The following is an 18,149-nucleotide window of genomic DNA, read 5'->3' as shown; positions in this document are numbered from 1 at the left end:
ATCTTCATTTACATTCATATTCGAGTCACATCCCTACACAGGCTCAGGGGCCTGTGAGGGCGTAACATCCTTTGACAGGATTTCATGCAAAGCCTCTGCTGTAGGCTCACCGAATTCCAATAAACATTCTGCTGCACTCACAATAATTCAAATTGTCTCTGATTTCATCTTTGTTTGTGCTGTGTAGTTTATGACCATTGCAATAAATGCTATCAAGCAAGCTTCTTCTATTCTATGGACACACAGGAAATCTGAATAAGACCAGTTCCTGTGACTCTCACCAATGCCACCTCGCCCTATGCATCCCACCATACTCCTCGTGACTTCAAACGGATCCCCCAGGTAACACTGATCCAAAACTCCTACTATAAACAAATCTTGGGATATCTTTGTTTCCATCACAACTTTACTTATTTTGTTTCCTTTCTTTTTCATGACTCTAGCCCACTCCTTATCACTCAAATTTACCTGACCCGCCATCAGTTTTGAACAGAGCATCCATTTCCGTCATCTTCCCTACAATACATATCCTCAATGAGGGAAGATAAGTGAGGTCAGGTCAGTGGGACCATTCTAGCCAATGAGGGCACAACAGGCACAATAAAGTTGTTTTTCTCAAAGTTTTTCACTGTCTTTTTACTGTTTTTTTTATTTCTTTACATAACTATTGTTCACCTAATACCTATTTTTTACTTAAAAATTGCACTGTTGGTTAGGGCCTGTAAGTAAGCATTTCACTGTTGTATTCGGCGCAATTGACAAATAAACGAGATTTGATTTGAATGCCACCTGCAACCACTTATCTCAGTCAATTTTAACAGCCTAAACGTTGAAACTTCTATTCGTTCAAATAAGTCTCACGTAATTCAACACTTTCTCATAGACCTCCATACAAAAAAAAGAGATTAACTCAGATTTAGGGCGGAGTAAATCCTCTGGCTTCGCCTCTTCCTCAACTCGGTCAGTGCTCTCATTGCTCTCTGTCACAAGTTACTTTAAAAGAAATCACTCCACTCTCCATCTTTCAATTAAAAAAACCTACAATTTTGAATGTTATCAACATAGGTATATTTTCCCCCTTTCAACCTTCTATAGTTGTACTTGACTTACACAGGATGACAGGATCGAGCCTTCTCATCCGGCAGCCTGCTTCTGTTCAGTCAGTCTAACTGAGGTCTAAACTAGTGTCTCTGCTTCTGTTCAGTCAGTCTAACTGTGGTCTAAATTAATGTCTGTAGATCTACATAAACCTTGTGGGAAAATAAATGGGATTAAAATGTGTTAGTTAGGAAACTGCTGATGTGAGTTCCATTTTGAAAAACCATAGGAACAATGGGTTAAGAGATTCACTTATCTTGATCTTTTAAACAATTTCTGTGCAATATGGTGAAATTCTTTGACTTAAAGGATGTGAAGAAAAATCAAGCATGTCATAAAAATGGGAACACCGCTCTTGCACAATTGAAATGAATACAATCACAGAATGCAAAGAGTATAAATATATTGTTTTTAATATTGAATAATATAGGTCGTATAGAACAACTACATGTCACTCCATACATTAAAGCACAAAAGTGTTACACAATCCAACAGAGAAAATGACCTGTAATAAATACAGAAAAATACAGTACAGGATATGTTTTTTTGAAACTCAGATCTCTATTCAAGAAGAGACCAGGTACATTGTTCCATATTCCTTGCCCCAAAAGTCCCTAAGCCCAAAGCCATAACACTACAACAGGATTTCAGCCTGCTGATGCAGGTTGTCCGGTTGGCCTCGGGCAAGAAACATTTACTGTAACCAAGAGGGGAATACAGAGACAAGAGACAACGTGTTTTGAAAGACAGGAGGAGAAACCAACAAATTCATCTTTGTCCACAAAACACATGGAGGACTTAAGACAATAGAAAATACTATCAATACAACTCTAAAACAAAATTCCCATAAAAATAAAATAATAATTGACAAATGACCTAATTAGTTAGGAATGGGATGGCCCTCTGGGGCTGCTGGGGCCTGTGGACCTCTGGGCTGCTGGGGGCCTCTCCATGATTTGCCTGGACAGTATAGGAGGACCTTAGAGGACTGGGACAGAGATGAAGAGAGCCTTGGGTCAAGTCTGCATACAGCCATATAATTCCCAAGGACTGGGGCAGGGCAGAGATGCTGGTGTCTCAGTAACAGATCTGAAAAAGTGGAAGGAGAGAAAGATTTGTCAGACTTGATTATAGTCTTCTATCAAATGCAAATTCTGTAAGATGGACACATCTTGTTTCCTTGCACACAATAAGAGGACATATTGCTTGAGGGTATAGAGCAGGGATTGACTAGATTCAGGCGCGGGCCAATTTTTTTCTTGAGCGGGTGGTCAGGGGGCAGAAAGAAAAAAGAACTGTGCCACAAGCCTGCCAAGAGGCGCAAGCGGTCTAAGGCACTGCAGTGCTTGAGGCATCACAACAGATCCGGGTTTGATCCCGGGCTGTGTCGCAGCCAGCCAGGACCGGGAGACCCATGAGGCAACGCACAATTGGCCTAGCGTCGTCCGGGTAAGGTGAGGGTTTGGCCAGCCGGGATTTCCTTTTCCCATGGCACTCTAGCTACTCCTGTGGCGGGCCGGGCGCATGCACGCTGAGTTGTACTCCGTTTCCTCCGACACATTTGTGCGGCCGGCTTCCGGGTTAAGCAAGCAGTATTTCAAGAAGCAGTGCTGCTTGGCAGGGTCGTGTTTCGGAGGATGCATGGCTCTCGACCTTTGCCTCTTCAGAGTACATATGGGAGTTACAGTGATGGGACAGGACTGTAAACTACCAATTGGATATAATGAAACTGGGGAGAAAAAAGGGGTAAAAAGTAACAACAAAAAAAACAACTGCACCGCAAGAAACCCGAAAAAAATATTTTTGACTAAAATAATAATTTCAAACATTGCATACATTTGTATGCAACCACAGAAAGTATCTCTATTACGCGTGGGAACACTTTGGAACACATTTCCAAAATCAAAATCGCTTGGAGCTGATTTGCTGTTGTTTTTACAGTCTTATGTAGAACAATAAAATAAAACATGATAAAACATTTGAAAACGTTTTTTCTAGCTCAGAAAACTTGGGGGGGGGGGGGGGGGCAAATAAAATCAAAAGAGGGCCACATTTGGGGAACCCTGATATAGAGTATGAGTAGAGTAGAGTATGAGATGGGAGCGACTACACTGTGACACTGATAACACGGTAGCTGAGTCATGTGGGGTAAGGTGCAGGCTCCTCGTTTCATGGGTCTTGTTCATTAGGTACCAAACGGAAGAAAATAAACTTATACAGGGAGGGACGACATGGACTTGTCCAATAAGAAACGCTCATTATTGTTTCCGGATGCAAATCGCTTTAAAGCGACCGTGAACACGGCTACTGACGAGCAGACAGAGCGGTACTCACGGGTCACAGCCTCAGTCCTCTGAAGCAGAACTCCCTTTGACTGGATCCTTCACCCTCATCTGAAAGACACACACACAAAGACACACACGTCAATAAGTAGGATATCTAGGACAACAACAAAGCATTTAGCAAATTTCCGTAAGCTAATGACAAAACCGATAAGACAGTAGTCCATCTCATTCGGAGTTAATTAATGCCAAAGACCAAACAAATGTACAGTACATTACCTCATCCAGCTCTTTTTGGGTCTCCTCTTCGATACGTCGAATGTCCTCCATTGTCAGTCCAATCCATTTATCAATCAAACAGAACAGTTGTCTGTGGAACTTTGTAAACAATCGCTTCTCTTGCTGGAAATCAAAGAGGGGAATATTTTTTTTTTTAAGAATTACAAGAAACAAATACTATTAATATCAGCATTTATGATGTGCAACTTGGAGTAACATTTCTATGGCAAATCACTGTCTGGCCACTAGAGGACAGAAAACACTTTGTCTTTACTGTAAACTAGACTTTAGTCACACCCCTAGAGACCGCACAGCTTCGGATATATTATTTCTCAGCCAAACGCGTTTACTAGTTTCTTCTTCACGGTTTCAGAGTCATTTTTCTTTGCATGTACAGTGGGTGATATGAAGGCCCCATAACAGAATATGATGCAAACACTGGAATAATTGACAAGTCTCTTTCTCTTACTGCACCTTCTGAATGAAGTTCTCAATTTTGTTCTGGACCCCCCACCATTTGAAGTTGACTGTGACTAACTTATAGGCGCACATGTGAGGAGAGTTTGTGTTGCTGGGAAGCTCTTTCTGCAGAGGTAAAGACAAAGTTATTACACCCTCAGGCAGAGGCAGAATAGTTCATGACACACATACCGATGGAGCTTCAGAACCAGAATGGAAACAGCCAGAGCCATACAGTATAGTAAGAGGGCCACGGCCAGATTTTAGAACAGGCCATGTTGGCCGCCTTTATTTACGAAATTTGGGTGATATAACAATACAAGAGCACCTCCGACAATTCCCTATGAAATTACCCGTTGTAAACAAACAAAACAGATCAGTGAATTTTACTGATGTTTTTACCGATTAGCATTGGGGAAATGTGTATCCAAGTTGGTACTGTGTTGTGGTGTCAACAAATTGTATATCTGCTTTCACTGTACATCTTCATAGGTTTGGAAAACTATCAGAAATAAACAGCACAATGCGGAAGCATCAATTAACACTTAGCAGCTACTTTGGAGGTGAAATTGTCTCTATCGGAATGTTCAGACAAACACAGCACTGGCCCAACTCTCTAAATATACTGTATGACTCTTGATACAGCTCCTTGTGAAATTAGCTGATGTGAAAAATATGACAAGAATGTTGCAATATTGGTTTGGGTAGTACCTTCCAGTTAGGCCCCAGGGGGCCCCTGCCTGTTTTCTCTGATTTGAATATGGCAGGATCTTCTTCTGGTTTATAGTCCTGTGTGGAGCAGAGTGAGCAAATGCGTAAGATGCAAAGATGACAGTGTTTTATTTCATTCTGTTCAGGTAACTGGGTCATATTCATTAGGGCACACCGTTGCAAAACGTAGTAGAACATTTTGTAAATAAAAACAAATGTTAAGAATTACTACAACAACAAAAATTGTGGCAAAGTTCAAACTTGCCACAAAATGTTGCCAGAAGTTTGCAAATGTTTGCCACTAGTGCTGAATCAGCGGGAAACATTTGTCAACAATAATATTTATTGCCAATAGTGGCAAACAGTTCGCCAGAGGTTTTTTCTGGCAAACATTTCGCTCAAGATTGTATTTGAATCTGTGGCAAACCCATAAACATGAAGAGAAAACCTGTGGCAACAATATTTATTGTTGCCATTTCTGTTAAACATTGAGTTCCAAGACGAGAAACCGTTGATGACGACCAGAAACATTTGTTGAAACATTTGTTGAAAAATGGATACCAAGCTATCTAGCTACCTACCAAAGTTGTCTGGTGAGTGTCTTATTACTTGCTAATAAACTCTTAAATAGTTTAAGCTAATTGATGCCTGGTAAGCAATGTCATGTTTTATGGGATAAAGTGAAACATTTTGTTGCTAGCTAGCTAGATCAGATTCAATCTGTCAGCGTCACTGACTGGCTAGCTAGCGATGATAGCGTTCATATTTTTCACAATTGATGTGATAGCTAGCTAGCTAGCTAACTTTTTACGTGAATACGTTTCTGTCTCTTAGCTAATACCAATAATATGCATGTCAATATGCTAGTTTCACTGTTCAATAGCATGTTAGCTACCACAACAGCTAAGGTAGCAACACGAGCTGACTTGACATCAAAGCAAAACTTCACTTTTAGAGATGGATTACTTTAATCTGCTTGAAAATCTATGGCAAGACCTGACAATGGTTGTCTAGCAATGATAAACAACCAAATTTGGCAGAGCTTGAAGAATTTTGAAAATAATAAAACGATTGGAAAATGTTGCACAATCCAGGTGTGGAAAGCTCTTTGAGATTTACCCAGAAAGACACAGCTGTAATCGCAGCCAAATGTGATTCTAACATGTATTGACTCAGGGGGTTGAATACTTTTCTAATCAAGATATACAACATTTTACAAATGTTAGAATTATTTTTCCACTTTGACATTACAGAGTATTTTGTGTAGATCGTTGACAAAAATCAATTTTAATCCCACTTTGTAACAAAATGTGGAAAAAGTCAAGCCGTGTGAATACTGTCTGAAGGCACTGTAGTGCATTTAGTATGTTTAGTTCTCTGTGAGAAGCAAGTTCATTTTAATGTGTATGTGATTTGGTTTATGTAGATACAACATTTCAATGTTGTGAATACACAAAGTAATCAAAAACCTAATCTAATTTGCATATTCATAATCAGTTTGAAGCAATTTTGCGGGCAAATAGTAGAAAGTTCACCACAAGTTTCCCGGAATTGTTTGCCAGAAGTTCACAAGTTGCCTCAAAATTTGTCGCAACAGTTGGCCACAAAACTAATTTCATTTGAAAATATGAGCTGTCCGCAAATTTGCCAGAAGCCTGCTTTCTCGGTAAGGGAATTTCTATTGGACTAGTTCAGGTAGTCCCTCCCTGTTTCAGTCCCTTTTTTCCCCCTCAATTTACTGCCTTGAGTACAACCCTGATCCGTCTGGGTTTAGAAAAGTAAGAGAGTTTAAAGCATGCTTATTACTAATAATAAGTTGCTAGTACATTCTCACGGATCCATCACTGCTCTCACCTTGGCATCCACTTGGGTTTTGTCAGCGATGTCAATGTAGACTACTTCAGTCTTCTTCCATTGCTCTGGGTCTAGTCCGTGTACCTATGCAGGGAATTATTTATAGTAAGTTACCAACTTCAAGAGCGAAGAATGCCTCTCTAGTAGTCACTACATAGACCAGGTATAACATGCAGGGTTGTGGACCAATTTAAATCCACTCGTTTCAGGAAATGAACTGAAATTGCAATTCTAAATCCAATTTCAAAGGGAAATTGAATTGAAATAGAATTGACCCCAACCCCGATAACAGAGCACTTTGATACATTGTGTAAATGTTGATTCAGTGTCATACCCAACAAAGCAGGTCTGAGAACAGCAACAACAAAGATGCACAAGAGAAGGGTTTCTGTGTCCTTTCACAAAGTGAGTGGATGGACACAGATGACGTCAGTGGAATTAAATGTGTCTGACATGACGTCAATGGAAGAGTCGGACAGATACAGTAAAAGGGGAAATGGTCGAATTAAAGGACGAATTAACTGAATTAGATGTGCTGGAGGTCCATGGCTGACATGGTACGCATTCAGACTCATGACATTAGCTGCTCACTCACATTGTCCTGATCCCCCATGTCGGGCTTGTGCCACGTCTCAATTTTAATCAGAAAATTGTCCTTCATGTATTCATTCTGTGGGAGGAAGGAGGAGCAATACATAAGAACAAGATCAGTCTCAAGTGAGCAACGCATACTGGGTTCAAACACGATTTGAAATCATGTCAAATACTTGATCTGTGCTCGATTGAGCACGCCCGGCTTAATCAATCAATAGAATAGTCCCTAACCTGTAAACCCCACCCATCTGGTAATCTATGTAGGCTAAAGCAAACGTTCAAATGATTTGAAAGATTTCAAACCCAGGTCTCAAACAGAGTCTGTAATATATGGACTGTTAGTGATTACAACTTAAGGGATACATTAGATAAGAGCAGTGGTACAAGTAACAACAGCTGAAAGAGTCACATAAGCACACACAACAGTGGTGGGAAAAGTACCCAATTGTCATACTTGAGTAAAAGTAAAGATACCTTAATAGTAAATGACTCCAATAAAAGTGAGTCACTCACTAAAATACTACTTGAGTAAAAGTCTAAAAGTACTTGGTTTTAAATATACTTAAGTATCAAAAGTAAATGTAATCGCTAAAACATACTTAATAATCAAAGGTGAAAGTATAAATCAAATTCCTTATATTAAGCCAACCAGGCAGCAACATTTCCTTTTTTTCTTTCTTTTTATTGGACTGGACCATTTTCCTGTCCTGCTAAGCATTCCAAATGTAACGAATCACCACCCTCCTAACCTAGAAGTTAGTTACACAGATGACAACCAAATTCACTTTGACTGAAGGACATTAGCTTCTTTAAATGTTTTCCTGTGCTGCTGGCATCACCGAATTACTGAATTAACATGACAAAATGACCTTTATGTTTTGTGTCATGGAAGATGTATGGAGTAAAAAGTACATTATTTTCTTTAGGAATGTAGTGAAGTAAAAGATGTCAAAAATATAAATAGTAAAGTACAGACACCCCCAAAAAACGACTTAAGTAGTACTTAAAAGTATTTTTACTTAAGTACTTAACACCACTGACACACACGGACGCTGGCGAAACCAGTGTCAGTCTTTCTTTTCGTTAATGATTTAATTAGGCAAGTCAGTTCAGAACAAATTCTTATTTACAATGATGGCCTACACCGCCCAAACCTGGACAACGCTGGGCCAATTGTGCGCCGCCCTATGGGACTCCCAATTACGGTTGTGATACAGCCTGGATTCGAACCGGTGTGTCTGTAGTAACGCCTCAAGCACTGAGATGCAGTGCCTTAGACCGCTGCGTCACTCGGGAGCCCCAAGTGTTAAGTCAGCCCCATCCGCTTCTCTTCTTTCCTTTTGACAGGCAAGGTTACCAGCTCCTCTTTCACCATGTTTACAGCTGAATAGTGTGCAAGTAAACAGCAACATACTGTATGTGTAAATGTATAGAAGAAAACAGTACTCACTGTAATAACTGCAATAGGGGAAGGGATGGACATGAGGAGACAGAGAGTAAACAATGTTTAGGGGAACAGATGCTTTCAAAATAATATCTCAATGGTTGCACATTTGCTTGAAACTCCCTGCCAACCAAACTGATAAGACGTATGTATGTATGCATGTATGTATGTATGTATGTATGTATGTATGTATGTATGTATGTATACACACACATATATATAGACAGACAGACATAGACAAACAGGACAACAGTTGTCCTGTTGGAAGGTGAGCCTTTGCCCCAGTCTGTGGTCCTAAGCACTTTGGAGCAGGTTTTCACCAAAGATCTCTCTGTACTTTGCTCCGTTCATCTTTTCCTCCATCCTTACTAGTCTCCCAGTCCCTGCCGCTGAAAACATTCCCACAGCATGATGCTGCCACCAAGCTTTACCGTAGGGATGGTGCCAGGTTTCCTCTAGATGTGACGCTTGGCATTCAGGCCAAAAAGTTCAATCTTGGTTTCATCAGACCAGAGAATCTTGTATCTCATGGTCTCGGGGTCCTTTAGGTACCTTTTGGCAAACTCCCAAGTGAGCTGTCATGTGGCTTTTACTGAGGAGTGGCTTCTGTCTGGCCACTCTTCCATAAAGGCCTGATTGGTGGAGTGCTGCAGAGATGGTTGTCCTTCTGGAAGGTACTCCCATCTCCACAGAGGAACTCTGCAGCTGTGTCAAGAGTGACCATCGGGTTCTTGGTCACTTCCCTGACCAAGGCCCTTCTCCCCTAATTGCTCAGTTTGTCCGGGCGGCCAGCTCTAGGAAGAGTCTTGATGTTTCCAAACATCTTCCATTTAAGAAGGCCACTGTGTTCTTGGGGACCTTCAAACGCTGCAGAATTTGTTTTGGTACCCTTCCCCAGATCTGTGCTTCGACACAATCCTCTCTCGGCCCTCCACGGACAATTCCTTCGACCTCATAGCTTGGTTTTTGCTCTGACATGCACTGTCAACTGTGAGACCTTATATAGACAGGCGTGTGCCTTTCCAAATCATGTCTAATCAATTGAATTTATCACAGGTGGATTCCAATCAAGTTGTAGAAACATCTCAAGGATGATCAATGGAAACAGGATGCACTTGAGCTCAATTTCAGGTCTCATAGCAAAAGGTCTGAATACTTATGTAAATAAGGGGGAGGGTTATGCATATATAAAAACCTGTTTTTGTTTTATGATTATAGGGTACTGTGTGTGAGTTGATGAGGAAAAAAATAAAATTTAATCAATTAAAGAATAAGGCTGTAACGTAACAAAATGTGGAAAAAGTCAAAGGGTCTGAATACTTTCCGAAGGCACTGTACACTATTAATACCCTGGCTATGAATGTCTGGCTATAGGTTCAGACATTACAAAGATTCCAATAGCATGTCCTCACAGTGCTGGCTGCTAGCATGTATGGCCGAGTTAATTATTCAACATCTTCTATCTCTACAGAAGGAGTAGGTAAACAAAGGGCAGGGGACTTACCCGTCCGACAGTAGGGGTAAGCATTCCAGGCCTTCTCGTGGATGTTAAGAGCAGTTGATGGTGCCAGAATGCGCACATAGTTTGGCACTTTACTGCAGAGAGAAAGGAAGATATTATTATGGGGTCGATCCATATGAATTCAATCACTTTTTGACCACATCCATCGCACCCAAATGAACACACCTATTTGAACAAAACTCTCCACATGCTTGCCCATGGTAGAAGTGGTGAGAAAGTGATTTTTTTGGCCCTAAATGCAAAAACATTCAGGAGATAGACGTGCTCAAAGTTCACCCTATTTGTATAGCCCACCCTACCATGAGGGATCTGTATCTTCAACACTACCGGTGAACAGTGGGTTAACTGCCATGTTCAGGGGCAGAATGACAGCTTTTTACCTTGTCAGCTCGGGGATTCGATCCAGCAACCTTTCGGTTACTGGCCCAACGCTCTAACCACTAGGCTCCATCCACCTGACAGGTGTGGCATATCAAGAAGCTGACTAAACAGCATGATCATTACACAGGTGCACCTTGTGCTGGGGACAATAAAAGGACACTTTCAAATGTGAAGTTGTGTCACACAACACAATGCCACAGGTGTCAAGTTGAGGGATCATGCAATTGGCACGCTGACTGCAGGAATGTCCGCCAGAGCTGTTGCCAGAGAATTAAATATTAATTTCTCTACCATAAGCTACCTCCAACATCGTTTTAGAGAATTTGGCAGTACGTCCAACAGGCCACACAACCGCAGACCATATGTAAACACAGCAGCCCAGGACCTCCCACATCCGGCTTCTTCACCTGTGGGATCGTCTGATGGGGTGGGGGTGGGGGAAACTCATTCTGATTGGCTGGGCCTGGTTCCGCAGTGGGAGCCCATGGCTGCACCAATGCCCAGGCATGTGAAATCCATAGATTAGGGCCTAATGAATTCATTTAAATTGACAAATTTCCTTATATGAACTATAACTCAGTAATATATTTGAAATTGTTGCATGTTGCATTTATATTTTTGTTCAGTATAATTTGAAAGCTTAAAAAAAAAAATGTAATGATGATTTTTATGTACTGTATAAAGGGGCAATCTGCAATTGAAATAAAATGACCACCACACCAATTTTTCAGAAACTGAGGGATGGAGCTGGAGAAATGTAACCACTCAAATTCATAGTTTTAACCATGTGGGTGGTGTGGGTGGGTGGTTGCGAGTAGGTGGGTAGATGGATGGATGAATGGGTGGGTGGGTAGATGGATGAATGGGTGGACCAATCGTACCTGTGCAGGTGATATATCTTGTGGGTGTACTGGCCCTTCTCTCCGTCCTTCTCATAGGGTTCATTCTTCAGCACCTCCACCCCTTCTCCTCCACCCGTCTCATTCTTACTGGTCTCAGCCACAGAGTACAGCTGACCCACTTGGTACTGTGGAGAGGAAGACAGAGGAGTGAGCTACAGTTACACAGACTAAATCATCCCCATTGTTCACACGTTGCATTAACAGACAGCTGCAACCACTTCAGTGGGCACAAATGTGAGGGAAATTCATTCAGGAACAAGGGGGATTGTATTAACTCAGTTCCCCACATTCACATCCCTGACCATTCACGTCTCAGAGCACCTGGACAGGGACAGTTTTCTGTTTCCACCGCCGGACGTTCCTTGAGCATTTAGCCCAGACAGACACCGACTTCAGCATAACAGTTTAACAGCATAACAGGACTATCAGCAAACATAAGGAACATCCTGTAATAGCCTTCAGATGACAGTCTCTCTGCCAACAACTCCCACATTGGCTGCTCGCCAGTGATGTGAGGATGTTGAGCTCTGTCGAAGACATTTGGCAGGTTGATTACAGTCTCCAACTCTGCTGTCCCAGCCTAGGCAGCACACCCCATCCATCCACCAGCACAGGCCTTGAGTCACTCAGCAGCAGTCGATGACGTGGAACGAGACCATTGGCTGCTGTGTGCAGCGTGACTACAATAACGTTGTGCTGGAACGTGGCCACTGTGTGTCAGGGAGCTAGTGACTCACAGGGAACTGGTGACTCACTTGCTACACATGAACACTACTCAGCAACCAACAGCAAATTGAAAATTAAAATCACAGACTAGCCTTCCAATTACAGGGCATTAGTGCGCCCGTGGTGGGGTTTTAAGTGCAGTGTGTATGGTTGGTAGTTCGTACCGGGCTGATTTGATGAGATGCTTTCAACAGGTGAAACAGCTCTGTTTGGAAGAAGAGGCGGGTATGAAATCACATCCTCTACCAAATAGAGTTATTTTGGTGGCTCCATCTCATGCGCAAGTGGGTGGTTAGGAATGTGACAACACGTGTAAAACCAGTGTTTCATCTATTGTCCCCCTAAGTGTGTGTGACTCATCTGGCCATCTTCCTCTGGCTGGCCAAGGAAGTTTTAAAGGTACGGCCTATTTTATACAGAGAAATTGGCATAGTATGCAATTTAACCAATCACAGCCCCCCTTTTACTTGTATCATTGCACATCCTGCAAATCATCAGCTGAGTCCAACCATTTTGAATCCATTTTTATAAGTAAAAGTAGCAGAGACCCCACTCTGCAACTTTGATATGCATCTAGAGTATATTGTGTTCAACAATATATTTAAACATTTGCCAAATCCATAAAGGTTTATTTTCAATAATGATGTTTAGATTCTTCAATATACCTACTTAATATTCCTACATTTATGTAAGAAATCTGTTATTTAAATCAAAATACTATTCATATTACAAAGCAAGCAGTAAAGCTTTATATGACACCACCTTTGGTTTTGTAGCACCTACAGATGAAACATTATGGAGTATTAAAGGAGGCCTGGGTATGGCCAAAATATCACAAATATTCCAACTTCAATGAATTATGCATAAAGATACAATTGTCAAATATATTTCAACAATCCTTCCTCCAAAAGGACCCTTCTATGGATACAATTGTGAAAATCCCCAAAACATGGCATTCTGAACTAAATTTCATGATGAATGTATGTAAGGTCATGAATGGAATATAGAGTTATGATCCTTGATACGTGATATTAATTGGGGAATTAATTAGCACGTTTTCTGTAGAACATTGGTCTTTTAGAAACTACAACTCCCTATTAGGTCGCACAGTTCGGGCATGATCTGATTTATCTCAAGAGAAACTGCAGCGCTATGTGCGCATTGAGCTCACAGACAAAAAAAAGTGAACGAAATGGAATTCAAATAATTGAACCGTCGTCAGTCAATTTGTTGTTTAAAAACCAAAAAAAAGAAACATTTCGGTTAATCGAAAGATTAATATTCCTTGCTGTCATACCTGCTTACAGGGGTAAGGAAATCAAAGTAATTTTGTAATTTGGGTGAACTATCCCTTTAACAAGTTCTTCAAACGTTTTCCACCTAATAGCAGGAACAGCACCATCTAGTGGTCAGACCTGGTAATACCAGGATGTAGGATGGGCCATAAACCTAACAACTTAAATGACACATTTCTCTGAACAGGGGGGGAAAAAACATCAACAAATTCACTGAGAATACATTACATAGGACGAAGAAACAATACTCAGAGCTGCAGCTCCATACTACTTGTCAGACATTGAGAACTGATACTGGGATGGGATTGGTGTGGGGTCTGTTAACCATTTCTCTGGATTCCTCATGGTTTGCTCATTGTTAGAAAAAAGTTTGGTCCAAATCGGATGTCAGGTACTATATTTATTGAATATTATATGAATTAAATTGGCCCATTTGGGTGCAATAAATTAGCTTAATTTCTCAGAGATTATACTATATTTCAACAAAATAATGGTTGCAGGACTGCTAATCCTATCCGTTTCGAATTACAGAAATGATTTCAGAACAAATCGGAGATGGTGGGTGTTCTGGCTTGCTGAAATGACATGGAACGACCCACAACTAATGACTTCAACTGCAAAGCTTCAGTCAGAATACGGTGCTCTGTTATAATTAACATGGCTAATAGTTTCTGACAATGTCTGACCTGAATGTGTGTGGCTGGCTAACCACTGCAACCAATATGCTGCCAATGTAAGCATAATGGAAACCATGCCAACTGCCCGCACACACACGCCCCATACACACACACACATGCCCCCCACACACACATCATCATAAAAAGGCATGTACAAACAGGAACTTCAAGGATAGAGGAACATACTGCAGATAAACTGCCCTGATTCCTCAAGAGCATAGGCATGCTAGATAATGGGTTAGCCCCAGGAATGTTCCACTGGTGTATACGGCACATTTATAGGGCTAGCTAATGGTTGAGCTCAATTTGACGGTCGCATCAGAAAACGAGAATGTAGCTTAACCAGCTCGATTTGTGACATGAAGCAAGAGTTTAAGACACAAAGAAATGACACTCAGTCAGTACTTACTTCTTCCACAGATATGGGGAGGACGACTCGACTAGAAGAGAGAGAGAGAGAGCGCAACATCACAACACATTTAAACACCAACTACACCTGCAGCTCATGACTAATGTCATTGCTCATTTAACTTATCACTTGATTTATTAGTTCGACTGACAATTCTCTGACATTAACTTCTAATACTAAGCTAATCAAAACAAGTTTAGCCTAATAGAGCTGGGACGATAAACCAAAAATGAATCGATACCGACCATACTGGATCACTTATCGCAGGCATTTTGCTGATATCAATCATTACAATAAGTAGGCTGTACTAGAGAAATGTGAAGTTTGAAATAAAATAAGTTTGCTAATATGGGTGACTGTTAATGGGACAAGAGATGGTTACAACCATCAAACTAGTAGCGGTAGTTTAAATGATCATAAAATGTGGTGCACATGAATGTTCTATTTTTCATTATTGCCTCAAGACAGGCAATTTGTCGCGTTATGGCTTTTTGACCATATTGGCCAGCTCTACCTACCAACTATAAACATTGCAACATGCTACTGACGCTAGCTGTAATATTGTCATGGAGGAAATTGAAGCCAGGTGTAGATCTCTACTGTCAGAAAACAATTAGGTTTGTCCCGATCCTCTGTCCGTATACAATAGGCAATAACCACCACTTGTTCCCAGTCTAAGCAGCCCTGAATATTTCATTATAACATATATGGGTGTAATGGGAGCCCAGACAGGCACCATACTAATTATACGGTATTGATACAGGCAGGTTTGGGGCATCAGGATGACACGTTGATATGGCAGTTGTTGACTCTAGTAACCAATGAGTTAGATGACATGGCATGCAAGTGTATACTTGGCATACGAGTGTATAAAGGCACACCCTTCTATGTGTTTTAGTAGGCCTGATGATGCATGGGAGGATTATAATTCAAGTTATAGTTACAATGTTAAAGTGGCACTTTGTAAATTAAGCTCATTGACAATACATTTCCAATTTGGCCAATGTGTTAATGAATATTTTACTTGATGAATTCATTCAATGAGTATGTCCATACAGGGAGGACACAGGCAACAAGCAGTCAATAGCCCTCTCCATTGACAAACTTGACAGCTTGCACGTGTTTTTCGGATTCCCAAATAGTAAGTAGGCAATAGTAGACTAACAGAGGAAAACACTATAAACGAATAGAGCAGGATAACTGTCACGCAAGGAATTTTGCCAATGTTTGCCTGTGTATGACAGCGCATCCATCGTTCTCCTGCGCAACACGTTTTGACTAAACAGCATATATTTTCAATTTTTTTTACTTACAATTCTTTAATGAGCATTTTTGCAGTGTTGTCCGTGGATATGCAGCATTCAGATTCCTAGTTTACTGGTAAAAACTCCAAATCGGCCCCTGTATGTTTGACCCGCTGCGCCCCACGGTCTCCGCGGTTTTGCGCTCCTATTTTTCTTTAATTCACTTCCTGACAGACGCCGAAAGGGGCGCGGCGTCCTGGTGGCGACCACACCTCCAGTCAGTAACCCAGTAACCACCCTTATGCTAAACAAAACATACAAACTTGATACAGGCACACTATTTATTGTCCATTGTTTGCGCTGATCACACACACATTCTTATTTCTAATGACAGAGGTGAGATTATATTTTCTTATGCCTGGATTGTACCACATGCCACATAGAGGCATGCACTGTAGATAGCCTACTTATGGAAAACTTTCGGCTCTTCACCTGAAATCTACCTAGGTCCAATGTTGTTGTTTTTTAAAAGTAAAGTACATTGGTTTGTAAGTTGTTTCACCTGTCACAGTGGTTCAGTTTCACTGAGACCAAATGTTATTCCAGTTCTCCTGGTTTCACTCTTCATTCAGGTTTATTGGCTGTGACAGTTGGTGGAGGGTGAACCCAGTAACACCCTGTGTTTTCTTGTGTTGGTCTGTTGGAACAGGTTAGTAGCAACCCCAGCAAGTCAAACTAGTGGCTCAGCCTTCAATAAGCCCGAGCAAGACTAGAGCAACACAAAGAATCCATCCATTCCAGACCTACCTTAATCCACTATCAAGGTCAGGTCAGGAGCAACATGAAACTGTGGATGCTACTATTGTCAACCACCTATGCTAACGTCATCTCACTGTAAGTCAGAGGAGGCTGGTGGGGGGAGCTATAGGAGGACGGGCTCATTGTAATGTCTGGAATGGAATTAAACACCTCAAACATATGGAAACCACATTTGACTCCATTCCATTTATCCCTTTTCAACAATTCCAATGAGCCTGTCTTCCTATAGCTCCTCCCACCAGTCTTCACTGCTCTACTTGTGTTAAACACTCCCATTACCGTAATGATTTTAGGTGAGAGTTGAAAACATGCATTGTTACAGAATTATGCTTTTCACGTGAAGGTTAATGTTTACTTGAATTACCCCACAGCAATTAATCCCCAGTGATCAAGCAATTTTCAAAACTGCCTAACTGTTTTTTTGTTCTTTTTTTAGGTATCACTTCAAGTGTCCTGCACCAGAAACATCCAGTTCTCACTCCAACTCTCTTAGTAGGTGTGTTAACGACACCCAAGACTAAATCGTTTGAATTGGGCGTCTGAGATTGGGTGTCGTATTAAACTGTAATATCCTGTCCTCTGGTGGAGACTCGAGACTCAGCAGCATTACTTTATAATGAAACACCTCCTTTATCAGTAAAAGCCCTTTTTCTTTTGGGAAATTTGCCAGCCCTTACAGACATGATTAATGTAATCATGTCAGCCCTTACAGACATGATTAATGTAATCATGTCAGCCCTTACAGACATGATTAATGTAATCATGTCAGCCCTTACAGACATGATTCATGTAATCATGTCAGCCCTTACAGACATGATTAATGTAATGTTGCCAGCCCTTACAGACATGATTAATGTAATGTTGCCAGCCATTACAGACATGATTAATGTAATGTTGCCAGCCATTACAGACATGATTAATGTAATCATGTCAGCCCTTACAGACATGATTAATGTAATCATGTCAGCCCTTACAGACATGATTAATGTAATCATGTCAGCCCTTACAGACATGATTAATGTAATGTTGCCAGCCCTTACAGACATGATTAATGTAATGTTGCCAGCCCTTACAGACATGATTAATGTAATGTTGCCAGCCCTTACAGACATGATTAATGTAATCATGTCAGCCCTTACAGACATGATTAATGTAATGTTGCCAGCCCTTACAGACATGATTAATGTAATGTTGCCAGCCCTTACAGACATGATTAATGTAATGTTGCCAGCCCTTACAGACATGATTAATGTAATGTTGCCAGCCCTTACAGACATGATTAATGTAATCATGTCAGCCCTTACAGACATGATTAATGTAATGTTGCCAGCCCTTACAGACATGATTAATGTAATGTTGCCAGCCCTTACAGACATGAATAATGTAATCATGTCAGCCCTTACAGACATGATTAATGTAATGTTGCCAGCCCTTACAGACATGATTAATGTAA

The 18,149-nt window shown here is 41.0% G+C and overlaps 1 protein-coding gene across 1 annotated transcript; it reads right to left on the bottom strand.

Annotated features, from left to right (window-relative positions):
* Nucleotides 1-1,490: 1,490 nt before the first annotated feature.
* LOC110507528 (phosphatidylinositol transfer protein alpha isoform) lies at nt 1,491-16,113 on the bottom strand. The gene is made up of 12 exons (XM_021587571.2): nt 15,947-16,113; nt 14,634-14,664; nt 11,506-11,651; nt 10,226-10,317; nt 8,728-8,735; nt 7,279-7,353; nt 6,684-6,767; nt 4,830-4,907; nt 4,134-4,244; nt 3,660-3,782; nt 3,433-3,491; nt 1,491-2,187 (listed from the first exon to the last, which is right to left on the bottom strand). Exons 1-11 carry the CDS (start codon nt 15,961-15,963, stop codon nt 3,444-3,446), a joined length of 813 nt encoding a protein of 270 aa, XP_021443246.1. The 5' UTR covers nt 15,964-16,113; the 3' UTR covers nt 1,491-2,187; nt 3,433-3,443.
* Nucleotides 16,114-18,149: the final 2,036 nt, after the last annotated feature.

Source organism: Oncorhynchus mykiss, chromosome 27, assembly GCF_013265735.2.
Source record: "Oncorhynchus mykiss isolate Arlee chromosome 27, USDA_OmykA_1.1, whole genome shotgun sequence".
In the NCBI taxonomy this organism is placed as follows: Eukaryota; Metazoa; Chordata; class Actinopteri; order Salmoniformes; family Salmonidae; genus Oncorhynchus; species Oncorhynchus mykiss.
The sequence above is the reverse complement of the archived record's forward strand: the minus strand, read 5'-3'. Positions and strand labels throughout refer to the sequence as shown.